General features: G+C 40.5%; 1 protein-coding gene across 1 annotated transcript in view; it reads left to right on the top strand.

The window, feature by feature from the left end:
- Positions 1 to 8488, top strand: part of gpr37l1b (G protein-coupled receptor 37 like 1b) — a 9528-nt gene extending 1040 nt beyond the window's left edge. The window contains exons 1-4 of the mRNA XM_079274168.1: positions 1 to 14; positions 930 to 1262; positions 4035 to 4406; positions 5788 to 8488. The exon at positions 1 to 14 is cut by the window's left edge and continues 1040 nt beyond it. Of these exons, the coding sequence (XP_079130294.1) occupies positions 1 to 14; positions 930 to 1262; positions 4035 to 4406; positions 5788 to 5961 (893 nt within the window). The 3' untranslated portion in view covers positions 5962 to 8488. The remainder of the gene's footprint in view (positions 15 to 929; positions 1263 to 4034; positions 4407 to 5787) is intronic.
- The last annotated feature ends 6512 nt before the right edge of the window (positions 8489 to 15000 follow it).

The raw sequence follows: 15000 nt of genomic DNA, 5'->3' as shown, positions 1-15000 counted from the left end.
TGCCGTACATGGAGGTGGGTGGAGCTGGTGTGGAAGTCGGAGGCGGGAGAGGGAGTCAGTGAGATTGGCTGAGAGTGATTTTTGTGTTCTTGTGGTGTAAATACTTGAATGTGTTGATGTGATTCGTCCTGGTGCTCCAGAGGAAACAGAACGGGTTCATCCTCTGAGGAGCCTGAAGGTGCTCATCCCTGTGATGAGCTGGTTGTTTGTGAAACGTTTGTTTTACAGGTCAGGAGGTCATCACCACACCAGCATTATCAGCATCACTCCCACCTTCAAGTCAAAGAACTGGGTGTTTCCCAGTGTGAGAGTGTGGAAATGTCGTCATGGTAACAGACTACAGCTAAAGGACCAAAACACACGGCCATTCAATCAACATCAATGATATTTCATTCAGCAGAAGTTCCTTCTTGATGTAGCAAACAGAGATCATTTATCCATCGTGGTTCATATTGACTCGTGACCAGTGCTGGCTGGTGGAACATGTTCTAGGGCCGTCCATCAATGTCAGCAAACATCCCAGTGTGATTTAATGCAAAAAAAAAGTATCAAACACGCATTATTACTTGGCAGTTAAATATTTAACATGTATTCCAACACGAAAACAATCAGTAAATAACACTTCTATAATATAATATAACATAATATAACATGTTCATTTATTGAGATGCCCCTATGGACCTTGTTATAGGAGGTGAAGATCAGGAGAAGTAAACATGAAGTGTAATTATGAATACTGATGTTAAATTAAGCTATGATGAGTTTTCACTGTTAATTTAACATCTCTATTACATGTTGATGCCTCCATGACCAAGTTAAGCAGATGAGACTGAGGACAGCTATGTAGAAGAAAAGATGTTCACTTTTCAGTTAGAAACAAAGGACTCCTACTTTGGTAAAACTCTCTGATGTCCTCCGTCCCTCTGCAGGCCGTGTCTCTGGGCATCACCTCCTTCACTCTGTGCGCTCTGGGCATCGACCGGTTCCTCGCCGCCACCTCCTCTTCCTCCTCCTCTTCCCCCTCCTCATCCCCGCTGAAGGCCCGGCGGGTGGAGCGCTGTGGTGCGGTGCTGCTGAAGCTGCTGCTGGTGTGGTTTGGCGCTCTGACGCTGTCCAGCCCCGAGATCTTCCTGTGGCAGCTAAGCCGGGCCGTGTCCCCGTCCACGGGTCGTCTGGTGGACTCCTGCACCGTCACCCCGTCCTCCCCTCTGTCCCTCTACCTGCCCGACTCCCTCCACTCCCTGCTGCTCAGGTATCACCAGGTGAGGACGCAGCCCGACGGGAAGATATGAATGAACATATGAATCTTTTCTCTCTGTTGAATCTTTATTAAATCGCAGTTAAATCTCTGTTGAATCTCTAATAAATCTCAATTGAATCTCTATTGAATCTCTATTAAATCTCTGTTAAATCTCTATTAAATCTCTGTTGAATCTCTATTAACTCTCTGTTGAATCGCTATTAAATCTCTATTAAATCTCTGTTGAATCTCTGTTAAATCTCTATTAAATCTCTGTTAAATCTCTGTTGAATCTCTATTAACTCTCTGTTGAATCGCTATTAAATCTCTGTTAAATCTCTGTTGAATCGCTATTAAATCTCTGTTAAATCTCTATTAAATCTCTGTTAAATCTCTGTTAAATCTCTATTAAATCTCTGTTAAATCTCTATTAAATCTCTATTAAATCTCTATTAACTCTCTGTTAAATCTCTGTTAAATCTCTATTAAATCTCTGTTAAATCTCTATTAAATCTCTATTAAATCTCTATTAAATCTCTATTAACTCTCTGTTAAATCTATATTAACTCTCTGTTAAATCTCTATTAACTCTCTGTTAAAGCTCTGTTAAATCTCTATTGAATCTCTATTAAATCTCTGTTGAATCTCTATTAACTCTCTGTTGAATCGCTATTAAATCTCTATTAAATCTCTGTTAAATCTCTATTAACTCTCTGTTAAATCTCTGTTAAATCTCTATTAAATCTCTATTAAATCTCTATTAAATCTCTATTAACTCTCTGTTAAATCTCTATTAACTCTCTGTTAAATCTCTATTAACTCTCTGTTAAAGCTCTGTTAAATCTCTATTGAATCTCTATTAAATCTCTGTTAAATCTCTATTAACTCTCTGTTAAATCTCTGTTAAATCTCTGTTGAATCTCTATTAAATCTCTATTAACTCTCTGTTGAATCTCTATTAACTCTCTGTTAAATCTCTATTAACTCTCTGTTAAATCTCTATTAACTCTCTGTTAAAGCTCTGTTAAATCTCTATTGAATCTCTATTAAATCTCTGTTAAATCTCTATTAACTCTCTGTTAAATCTCTGTTAAATCTCTGTTGAATCTCTATTAAATCTCTATTAACTCTCTATTAAATCTCTATTAACTCTCTGTTGAATCTCTATTAACTCTCTGTTGAATCGCTATTAAATCTCTGTTGAATCGCTATTAAATCTCTGTTAAATCTCTGTTGAATCTCTATTAACTCTCTGTTGAATCGCTATTAAATCTCTATTAAATCTCTGTTGAATCTCTATTAACTCTCTGTTGAATCTCTATTAAATCTCTGTTAAATCTCTGTTAAATCTCTGTTGAATCTCTATTAAATCTCTATTAAATCTCTATTAAATCTGTTAAATCTCTGTTAAAACACGGATCCTGGGTTTTAAATCCACTTCCTGCCTCAGCCTTCATGTGAAACTAAGTTCGCTCTGAGATCGAGGTGGTTTCGATGATCTGGATCGTCGGACTGCTTGTGTTTCTGATCTATCCATCCGTTTAATTAAAGTCTTTCTTTATATATATTGACATTGTCTTTGTGTCCAGAGAACATGAGACATTAAGAACTATTCAAACTGAACGTCTCTCTCCATGTTTCTCTTGATGATTTGTTTCTGGTTCACATCCTCGACTTCTTCTTCTTCTTCTCTCTTTAATGGTAGATTACAGACAAGAGGGAAGAGTTGCCTCTAGCGTCGACTTCTGACCAAACTACCATCAGTTATTTTCTTGAAACCAGTTAATGAAACGCTTTACAGTCACATTTCTATTTTTAGAGCATTTCAAGTGTTTCATTAAAATGTGTGTGAGGACTGAATGGAATCACAGCTGCTGACTACGTCTACATGAACACTAATATTCCAGTGTTACGATTTTAAATATGATAATATTGTGAACTTGATATGGTCACATAAATATATAATAATAATAATCATACATTTTATTTATATCGCGCTTTTCATGACACTCAAAGACACTTTACATTAAAATCATGATATATAAAAACAATACACTAAAAACAGAGTACACAATAGTAGTCACACGTTACAGGTGAGCTGTGATTTGTGATTTGAATGTGGAACGGTCAGTGCAGTCTCGGATGTTTTTGGGGAGAGAGTTCCAGAGGGAGGGGCAGATATGGAGAAGGCTCTGTGCCCCATGTCGCCAAATATAATGTTATTGTGAATGGATCATTTTCAGATGAAAACCTGTGATGTGTTGATACTCCTCATGTTTTAGGATCATTCTTTCTTCTGTAAAACTCTGAGGCAAATTAGTCATTTTAGGTTCTAGAAATATGTTGAAGTGCTTGTTTACAGTCGGCTCTGTGAGGAGATGTAGGACACGAAGCTTTTAAATGTCATGAAACACAAACAGGTTTTTAGAAAATTCACAAATATCACGCCAACGAGAGAGGGAGGCTGAGAACTCTGACCCGTTATCAGATTATTCATGGATACATGTTAACGGGATCATTCGTGGAATATTCATTTTCATTATCCATGTCAACAGCTTAGTAGGAATATTGTCTTTTCTGGAATAATGAAACCAGAATATTGTGTTCACGTTAAAGTAGTGAGTAAAACTCACTGTTGACTTCGTAAAAAGTTGTGAAAATAATTTCAACCATAGCTCCTAAATATGGAAGTTCAACTGTACGTCAGAAACTTCATGGTCAACAAGTACAACACAAAACTAGAAAGTACAAAGTATTCGTGGTAAAGTAATCCGATTACCGTCCTCTGCTTCAGGGACGGATGTGGTGGTGTTTCGGCTGCTACTTCTGCCTCCCCATCCTCTTCACCGTCCTCTGTCAAATGGCCACCCGCAACGTCAACAGCGACTCAAGCTCCGCCCAGAAGCAGCGTAACCACGACGACCGCTCCTCCAATCAGAAGCGGCAGCAGCACCAGGCGGTGGAGCGGCAGCTGAACTGCACGCTGCTGGCGCTGGCGGTGGTTTACGGCGTCTGCGCTCTGCCCGAGCACGTCTGCAACATCACGCTGGCCTACATGCACATCGGCGTCTCCGAGGACTCGGCCGCCATGCTGGTGCTGCTGCATCACTTCCTGTTGTTCTTCAAGTCGTCGGTGACGCCGGTGCTGTTGCTGTGTCTGTGCAAGGTAGGTCAGGAAACGTCACGAATCTTCTCTGGTGGTGTATTAAAGCTGCATTCTCTCTAGTGGCCACCAGGGGGCGACTCCTCTGGTTGTATAGAAGTCTATAGAAAATGACTCTACTTCTCTCTTGATTTATTACCTCAGTAAACATTGTAAACATGAGTTTATGTCTCAATCTCTAGTTTCAAGTCTTCTTCAATACAGCATGATGTTCATTTAGTACATTATGGTCCATTTAGAGCAGGGGTGTCAAACTCATTTTCACTCTGGGGCCACATCAGCATCACGGTCGCCCTCAAAGGGCCGGTTGTAAATGTAAGACGGTGTAAATGTAACTACGGTACTCCTAACATAGTTAGTTTAGTTTCCCGGGATATCTGTGACTTCCACAACACGTACTTCCAGTTGTGTGATTTCTCCTCCGCCATTGTTTCCTGTTGCTGGTGCAAAATGCATTCTGGGATATTTGGCTGTCCCAAGTACAGACAAGTCACCTCCGATGCATCCCGGGTAAAATGGGCAGAGCGAGCCACATCCGGGCATTAGGGCCGTGCTTGGCTCGATGTGAACTTTGAATTGGAACAGTACTTTGGCTGAGACTGATGACGTTTCAGTACAGAGAAGTACGCATGTTGAGAAACTTGTTGGAAATCCTCTTTATGGGCTGTTGCATCTCCTGTCCACCTGTTGTGATAGTTTTAATGTCGGCACACAGACAACATGCCATCTCATCACTTCGACTTTCTATCTCATAATTTCGACCATGGGGATATTTTTATTTTCACATCTAACTTTAAATTTTTGTAAAAAAAAAAAAAAAAAAAATTATTATTATTTTTTTTTTGCTGGCGGATTCGTGGGCCACATAAAATGACGTGGTGGGCCGGGTCCGGCCCGCGGGCCGTATGTTTGACACCCCTGATTTAGAGTCACACAGACCATAAAGCAGGGGATGCTTTAGGGCGGGGCTACTGTGATTGACAGGTCTCTACCAGAGACGTATACGGCGTCTCTACATCACTCCTCCTCAGTCCAGATGTGGTCACTTCCTGTTCACTGGTTGCAAAACAAACAAAGATGGCGACGGACAAAACGCCGAACTAGAGGCTTCAAAACATCCACAAACCAACGAGAGACGTCACCATGAAGACGGCCACTTCTTATATTCAGTCTGTGGTACGAAGGTGTGTTGGTGACATCGTCAACATGTTCACCAATTCCCAGTGCTAATTAACAAAGAAACTACGTCAACGCGCCAATGTCGCTGGACAAGCTGAGCTGTTTTGTAGCTTTGACGCTCGTAGTTTGAGCATAGCATTAGCTAGCATTGAGAAGCTAACGGTACCGTTGTGTGATCACTGACCTGCGTGTCGTCGTGTTTCAGGCTCTCGGTCAGGCCTTCATGGACTGCTGCTGCTGCTGCTGCCAGGAGTGTCAGCCAACCAGAGCCCAAGGCTCGCCAAGCTCCGCCCAGGTCAAACTGAAGGCAGCCAATGAGACGACCATCTTCTTCGACAAGGCTAAAGACACGTCGGCCATCTTGTCCATCTCAAGCTAGAGCCACTGGTCCCTCTTTATCTATCAATCCATTATCTCCTCTTTTTTACGGTTTCTCTTCCTTCATTCGTTTTCATTAATCCACCAGTTTCCTCTCTCCTCAACAATCATCTTTTCTTCATCTTCCTCCTCCAGAGTTTCCATTTGTATGATATTCCTCTATGGACACAGTGTTCCTCCCTCCAGCTTCCTGTCTGTGCAGGAAGTGAAGGTTAATCTGTAGTAATGGTAGAAAAGTTGCTGTACTTGCACAACCAGCAGTTTCATGACTCGCCGAACGGACTCTTCCCTCAAACTTCCTGCTGTTATAACGTTTGATGTGAAAATGCTGGATGTCTTCTTCAGTTGCTCTGAAGCTTTCATGTGTTTAATGGGGAAGTTAGTGACGACTATCAAACCCAACTGGCTGAGAAGAAGAGTTAAGATGGTTCCCACCTGTTTCCAACACCAGCAGTGAGGCCAGAGGACAAGCTGCACTGAAATAAAATAGGAGTAGAACGGCCCTCAGGCTGTTTTCCTGTGGTTCTTTGACTGGTATAAAAACAAAATGCCCGTCATCGTTAGTTGTCATGACAAGTCAGTGGGGCCAGAAAGTGTTTAGCTGGCTAGTTAGCTAGTTAGCTAGTTCTTATCCGGTACGACAGGGAGTGAGGCGGTGGGACAGTTAGACCCAGTGCTGCTGTTGGTTCATTGAACCAGTATAGCATCAGAGCATGGTGGGAATAGATATAGATAGATATAATAGTATAGATAGATATAATAGTATAATAGAATAGCTAGCAAGCTCATTAGCCAGCTGTACGCTGGTGAGCTATCTAGCTAATCCTTCTCCGGAGCGATGAGGGGTGAGGCGGACCAACCGTTGGACCCAGCATTGCTGCTAGCTGGCTGACTAGCTAGCTGTAAGCTAGTTAACTAGCTCGCGAGCTTGCTAATTGCACCATGCTGTGATGCTGCACTGGTGCATGATGTGCATGATGTGCTTTCTTACGCTGTGACAAGAGTGTTGATGAAGCACTGAGTTGGCTTTCTGCGCTTCGTATCGTTAACGTGAAACCTCAGAAAGCCTGTTTAGTTTACACATCCTGCTACGTTGATTTGAGCGGGAATGTACGTTCTACTCCTTTTCATCTCCATGCAATCGACCGACACGTCTTTTATCTGCTGCCTCACACTGAAGCAGCTGTGCAGGTTGTGGTGAAAGTCTTTTTTTCCAACAACTTCTGTGTTTTTGTGAAGAATGTGTGGCTTCATGAATGTTTCTAAAAGGGAAGACGGTGGAGGCCGGGGGTAATGGAACAGGACTCAGTCTCTTTGTACAGGAAGTTAAACTGTGTAGCAAGTTGTATTAATGTTTCTTTCACTCAGACACGTCAAACTCAAACAACTAGGACAAACAGAAGATTTGAATTTAGCTTATTCTAATGCTGTAACTAATTACATCTTTATATGAAGGGAAGTGAGATAGTCATTGTTTATGTCACCAGATTGTTAATGTCTGTAATGTTCAGTGTCACAAAGTTGAATCCATATGAACGCGTGTGAGAGCCGACTGCCTTCGTGTCATCAGCAGTGACTGACTTTATCTTCACTCTGCAACCCAAAGCTAGAGGTGTTCATCTGTTTGGTTGAGATATCAACGACCAATCGAATATGGAAAAATTCAATCAGACGTCATCTGAGCTTGAGCGCCAACCAGCAGATGTTCAGCGCATAAACATCTGCTGGTTTTAGTCTGGAGATAACACATGGACACGTGTTAGATTCACCGTATATTAGACCCGTTTAACGAGACAGAACAAAACAAATAAATCACGTTAGTTTGAATTTGTTGTAGTTTGGAAGAACCAGCCGACAGAAGTTAACAAATGTTTACGGTTTAAGCATCTTTCATGATTTTATTCATCATAATGCAAAATAAACACATTATTATTCCCCTTTTGGTTTCAATTTATTATCCATATTCTTAATAATCTTAATGGACATTAAATTGATCAACTTCTATATTTGTGTCCTGTAGAAACGGTAAAACACATCAACAAGATGTCAGCCGCTGAGTTTTTATTAAAACAGTGAAAAGATAACGTGACGGTGAAATCTTTTTTCAAAAATGGAGAAGAAGTAAAATCCCAAATGTTGCGGTAGATTTGACCAGAACACCATCGTTTGAAGTCGCTTCTGTCTCCATTGACAACAACAACAACAACAACAACAACATGAATACAGCTGCTGCATGTTTGGTGTCCAGCACTTTGACAGTCATCGTGTTTGTATTTGGCTTCCTATTTACAGATGGTCAATATGTTTGTGTCCAATTTTGCAGCTCTTCACAATGTTCTTTTTTAAACAATAACTTGACAAAAGGAAGAAGACATAATAACTGAAGTCCTGCTGGTGTGTTTGAGTTCATCATAAACGTGAACAGTTGACATTAAGAGCCTGGCTACTCTTCCATAATCGTTCATAAAGGGACAGTCCACACAAAACACATTAACCTCCGTCTTATATTTGTGTCTGCGGGTTGTTTTTGTCTTGTGAACGAGATGTAAACCAACCGGTTGGAGCGTTGGACATTTATCAATAAAGTTGTGTAATTTAAACTGCAGTTGTCTGGAAGCTTATTGATGGAATGACGATGATCACCAGCAATGGTTCTGGAAGTAAAAGTCACTTTTCTTCCCTGACACGAAACTAAAAAATATCTGGTTCTTTGATAAAAATGTCAAATAAAAAGAAGCACGTGGACGTAACAACTGAAGGAGAAGTCAACTACAACTCCCAAGGTGCATTTGGGCAAGAAACATCCAACCATCTGAAAAGTCTGTTGTGCGTTTCGTCACTTTACTCGGTGTTTTAAACACGCACAAGCTGCAATCTCATCAATTCTCCATCATTGACGTCCGCTAAATGAACCGGTTGATGTTATGAGCTGCAGAGGAATACAACCTTTACCTCTGTTTGTTATTGTGTCTGAAGAAGTCTCTCTAAAGGAGAAGTCTCCTTCTAAGAACTGGCATCTCATGTAAATAAATATATATATATATATAAATATATATATATATATTTATATATATATATATATATATAAATATATATATATATAAATAAATATATATATATATATATATATATATATATATATATATATATATATATATATATATATTTATATATATATATATATATATATAAATATATATATATATCTATATATATATATATTTATATATATATATATATATATATATTTATATATATATATATATATATATATTTATTTATATATATATATATATCATATAACAATAATATTCAGCATAAGATGATATATAAATACCATATAATCATAAATATACAATATAAATATCATGAATATATTATAATAAAACATAAATATCATATATAGTCGAATAGAACAAGTATATTTTAAGATGCCCCGATGAACCTTGTTTGTTGGAGAAACACCCATCAGTGCTGTGAGGAAACCTGCATGTTTTTCTGATGATGAAGTTATTTGTAAAGGAACTTTGCTCTTCTGAGTGGCAAACCTCTCAATGACCTTCTTATTGAAGGCATGTCCCGACCAGTTCCTTCTCCATGGAGAGCGTAGCCAGAGCATTGAAACGCTCTCGTACGTTACCGTAGCATCGAGTGGGTGGAAACGTCCGTCGTCTCGTCTGCTTGAATGGCGATAAAATCAGCGTTCTTTACTTCCTCCAGAATGTAATCCCTTACAACCGACAGCATGCAGTCCAACAGCTCATTTTGTCTTCGACGTCCCTTTAAAAACGCTGGCTGTCTCCAGGTGCTCCTCCAGCACACCGCCGAGGGACGCAACAGAATCCACCCGTCCCTTGAACACGCCAGGGTTGTCCGAGGAGTCTCGTCATGCACAAGCAAAGCCAACTCAAAAGTTCCGGTTTTTATCCACCTCCTCGTTGTGTTTCTTTACCGCAAGCCGGTGACCGTCGTCCAGCTGGGCAGCGAGAACACGCGAGATGAGAACGAGACACGAGAGACACGGGCCCTCCGGGAGAAAAAGACTTCCGGGAGGGCCATTCTCATCTGGCCCTCCCGGAAGTCTTTTTTAGGGCTCTGATTGGCTAAATTGTAAGTCACTCATTTATTTCTTTAATCAGTGATTGGCTAAGCTGCTTATTAGACCCGTCTTCCTTGGGCCAAATCGATCTGGCCCCAGCACGTGCACGCGCAGTGGAGACGTGCACGGGGACAGCTGAGAGGTGCACCAGCGGAGAGAACAAGCAGGAAAAGCATTTATTTTACGCAGATATCCTATTTTACAAATATTACTGGGTATATTACATAGCTCAAAAACACAAATATTGACAAATAGTATAATTTATTAATATTATTATTTTTTTTAAATTAATAATATTATCATTTTTTATTACATTTGTTTGTGGCTCAAGGTGGGTGGGGCCCCGTGGCCCTCTATTGGCCGGCGGCCACTGTTTAAACGTGATGTTGTGTCTTTGTAGCCACAGAGAGGCAGAGTGATGGCGAGCTGCAGGAACAGAGCGTTTCAGGAGGTCCGGTGATGTCGTCCTCATTAGTAGTGATGAGAGCTCGCCCCTCTGAACAGACCGCCTCTGTTCACGAATGAAGCCCCCCCCCCACACACACACTCTCACTCTCTCTCTCACACACACACACACACACACACACACACACACACACACACACACACACTCAGGGGCGACTAGACCTCCATTGGTCATGGGGGAACCTCTCTGGGACCGACTGGACGGGGACCAACAGGCTGAAGTTATGTAACCCGGAGGTCACAGGTTCGAGACAACCATTAACCCCGAACATCCCACAATAATACAACTGTATGTAATTAAAGGGACAGTGTGTGACATTGAGGGGGATTCATTGGCAGCAATGTGATATAACATAATATAATAGACATATGTATTAATCAGTGTTTTATTTAGCTGAGAAAAAGACATTTGTATCTACGTAGGGGGCGGGTCGTCTTCCACAGAGGATACATCTCAAGTCTCTAACTGCATCCTTACCATGCGAGGACAGAGGAAACAAGGACATATGTTTTAAGAGACATGAGACGACCATATATGGACTGAGGAGTGACGTAGAGACGGCGTATACGTCTCTGGTGGAGACCTGTCAATCATTGTAGCCGCGCCCTAAAGCATCCCCTGCTTTATGGTCTGTGTGACTCTAAATGGAGCATAATGTACTAAATGAACATCATGCTGTATTGAAGAAGACTTGAAACTAGAGATTGAGACATAAACTCATGTTTACAATGTTTACTGAGGGAATAAATCAAGAGAGAAGTAGAGTCATTTTCTATAGACTTCTATACAACCAGAGGAGTCGCCCCCTGGTGGTCACTAGAGAGAATGCAGCTTTAACACGTGAAGCTTTGGCTTCTCTTAAAGCGGAGGTTGACGCCTTGTAAAGTAACTTTAAACTGGACTTCAGTTCAGTGGAGTAAATGTTCTCAGCTACACGGTCGACAAACATCTGAATATCAAAATAAGATGTTAAACTGTTCCTTCAAAATAAAATGACGGAGAACATTTAGGAAACATTTCCTCGCTTGTGAAACTCCGTCTGTGTGAAAGTTTAACGGGAGTGTTGAACTTCTCACTCGGCGTGTGAATCCCACCGATATGAAGCACTGTGTGTGTGTGTGTGTGTGTGTGTGTGTGTGTGTGTGTGTGTGTGTGTGTGTGTGTGTGTGTGTGTGTGTGTGTGTGTGTAACTTACCCTCTCATCAGCAGCACTTTGTGAGTGAATGAGGAGCGACAAGTGTGTCTATGTGTGTGTGTGTTTCTCTCCTGAACACAAGCTCAATGAGCACAAACTAATCTGACCTGAATGTCTCTCACACTCACACACACACACACACACACACACACACACACACACACACACACACACACACACACACACACACACACACACACACACAGAAAACCAGGAGCACAATGTTGTTTTTGTTCGGTGGGAAAACTGATGAGGGGAGGAGGGGGGGGGGGTACTGTTACCATGACAACGAGCATGGGGTCCCCGATGGAGAGCTTGGTTGACTCTCACTGAGAACGAACACCCACACCCACACACACACACACACACTGGTGAGACCACCTTGTACTGCAGACAGGAAACACTGAGGCCTGATTCTTTGTTGATTGGTATAAAAGTAGCTCGACACACACACACACACACACACACACACACACACACACACACACACACACACACACACACACACACACACACACACACAGTGAGGCAGCTATTCTCAGTTCGATCACGTTGAAGCAGAATGAGCAGCTTCTATTTTTTACTCTTTTCTGTCCTCTGAGAGAACTGAGCTCTACTTTCTCCAAACCGTCAATTATCCTCCAGAAGAATCAGAGCTGTGACATCACCGCCCTCTAGTGGTCACTCACACAACACTGTGACCTCATCCAGACAAGCACCACACGTAGTACACATGCACATGACATACTGTACTACACCTCAGAGGTACATGTTGTACTTTATACTGTACTACACCTCAGAGGTACATTAGTACTTTATACTGTACTACATCTCAGAGGTACATGTTGTACTTTATACTGTACTACATCTCAGAGGTACATCAGTACTTTATACTGTACTACACCTCAGAGGTACATTAGTACTTTATACTGTACTACACCTCAGAGGTACATTAGTACTTTATACTGTACTACACCTCAGAGGTACATCAGTACTTTATACTGTACTACACCTCAGAGGTACATTAGTACTTTATACTGTACTACACCTCAGAGGTACATTAGTACTTTATACTGTACTACACCTCAGAGGTACATCAGTACTTTATACTGTACTACACCTCAGAGGTACATTAGTACTTTATACTGTACTACACCTCAGAGGTACATTAGTACTTTATACTGTACTACACCTCAGAGGTACATTAGTACTTTATACTGTACTACACCTCAGAGGTACATTAGTACTTTATACTGTACTACACCTCAGAGGTACATTAGTACTTTATACTGTACTACACCTCAGAGGTACATTAGTACTTTATACTGTACTACATCTCAGAGGTACATGTTGTACTTTATACTGTACTACATCTCAGAGGTACATGTTGTACTTTATACTGTACTACACCTCAGAGGTACATGTTGTACTTTATACTGTACTACACCTCAGAGGTACATGTTGTACTTTATACTGTACTACATCTCAGAGGTACATGTTGTACTTTATACTGTACTACATCTCAGAGGTACATGTTGTACTTTATACTGTACTACATCTCAGAGGTACATGTTGTACTTTATACTGTACTACACCTCAGAGGTACATGTTGTACTTTATACTGTACTACACCTCAGAGGTACATGTTGTACTTTATACTGTACTACATCTCAGAGGTACATGTTGTACTTTATACTGTACTACATCTCAGAGGTACATGTTGTACTTTATACTGTACTACACCTCAGAGGTACATGTAGTACTTTATACTGTACTACACCTCAGAGGTACATGTTGTACTTTATACTGTACTACACCTCAGAGGTACATGTTGTACTTTATACTGTACTACACCTCAGAGGTACATGTAGTACTTTATACTGTACTACATCTCAGAGGTACATGTTGTACTTTATACTGTACTACATCTCAGAGGTACATGTTGTACTTTATACTGTACTACACCTCAGAGGTACATGTTGTACTTTATACTGTACTACACCTCAGAGGTACATATTGTACTTTATACTGTACTACACCTCAGAGGTACATGTACTTTATACTGTACTACACCTCAGAGGTACATGTTGTACTTTATACTGTACTACACCTCAGAGGTACATATTGTACTTTATACTGTACTACACCTCAGAGGTACATGTTGTACTTTATACTGTACTACACCTCAGAGGTACATGTTGTACTTTATACTGTACTACACCTCAGAGGTACATGTTGTACTTTATACTGTACTACATCTCAGAGGTACATGTTGTACTTTATACTGTACTACACCTCAGAGGTACATGTTGTACTTTATACTGTACTACACCTCAGAGGTACATGTTGTACTTTATACTGTACTACATCTCAGAGGTACATGTTGTACTTTATACTGTACTACATCTCAGAGGTACATGTTGTACTTTATACTGTACTACATCTCAGAGGTACATGTTGTACTTTATACTGTACTACACCTCAGAGGTACATGTTGTACTTTATACTGTACTACACCTCAGAGGTACATGTTGTACTTTATACTGTACTACATCTCAGAGGTACATGTTGTACTTTATACTGTACTACACCTCAGAGGTACATTAGTACTTTATACTGTACTACATCTCAGAGGTACATGTTGTACTTTATACTGTACTACATCTCAGAGGTACATGTTGTACTTTATACTGTACTACATCTCAGAGGTACATGTTGTACTTTATACTGTACTACATCTCAGAGGTACATGTTGTACTTTATACTGTACTACACCTCAGAGGTACATTAGTACTTTATACTGTACTACATCTCAGAGGTACATGTTGTACTTTATACTGTACTACATCTCAGAGGTACATGTTGTACTTTATACTGTACTACACCTCAGAGGTACATGTTGTACTTTATACTGTACTACATCTCACAGGTACATGTTGTACTTTATACTGTACTACATCTCAGAGGTACATGTTGTACTTTATACTGTACTACATCTCAGAGGTACATGTTGTACTTTATACTGTACTACACCTCAGAGGTACAAGTTGTACTTTATACTGTACTACATCTCAGAGGTACATGTTGTACTTTATACTGTACTACACCTCAGAGGTACATGTTGTACTTTATACTGTACTACATCTCAGAGGTACATGTTGTACTTTACACTGTACTACATCTCAGAGGTACATGTACTTTATACTGTACTACACCTCAGAGGTACATGTTGTACTTTATACTGTACTACATCTCAGAGGTACATGTTGTACTTTATACT

This window comes from Melanostigma gelatinosum (genome assembly GCF_949748355.1).
Source record: "Melanostigma gelatinosum genome assembly, chromosome: 8".
NCBI classification, from domain to species: Eukaryota; Metazoa; Chordata; class Actinopteri; order Perciformes; family Zoarcidae; genus Melanostigma; species Melanostigma gelatinosum.
Note: the sequence above shows the minus strand (reverse complement) of the source record. Positions and strands in the feature narration are given on the sequence as shown.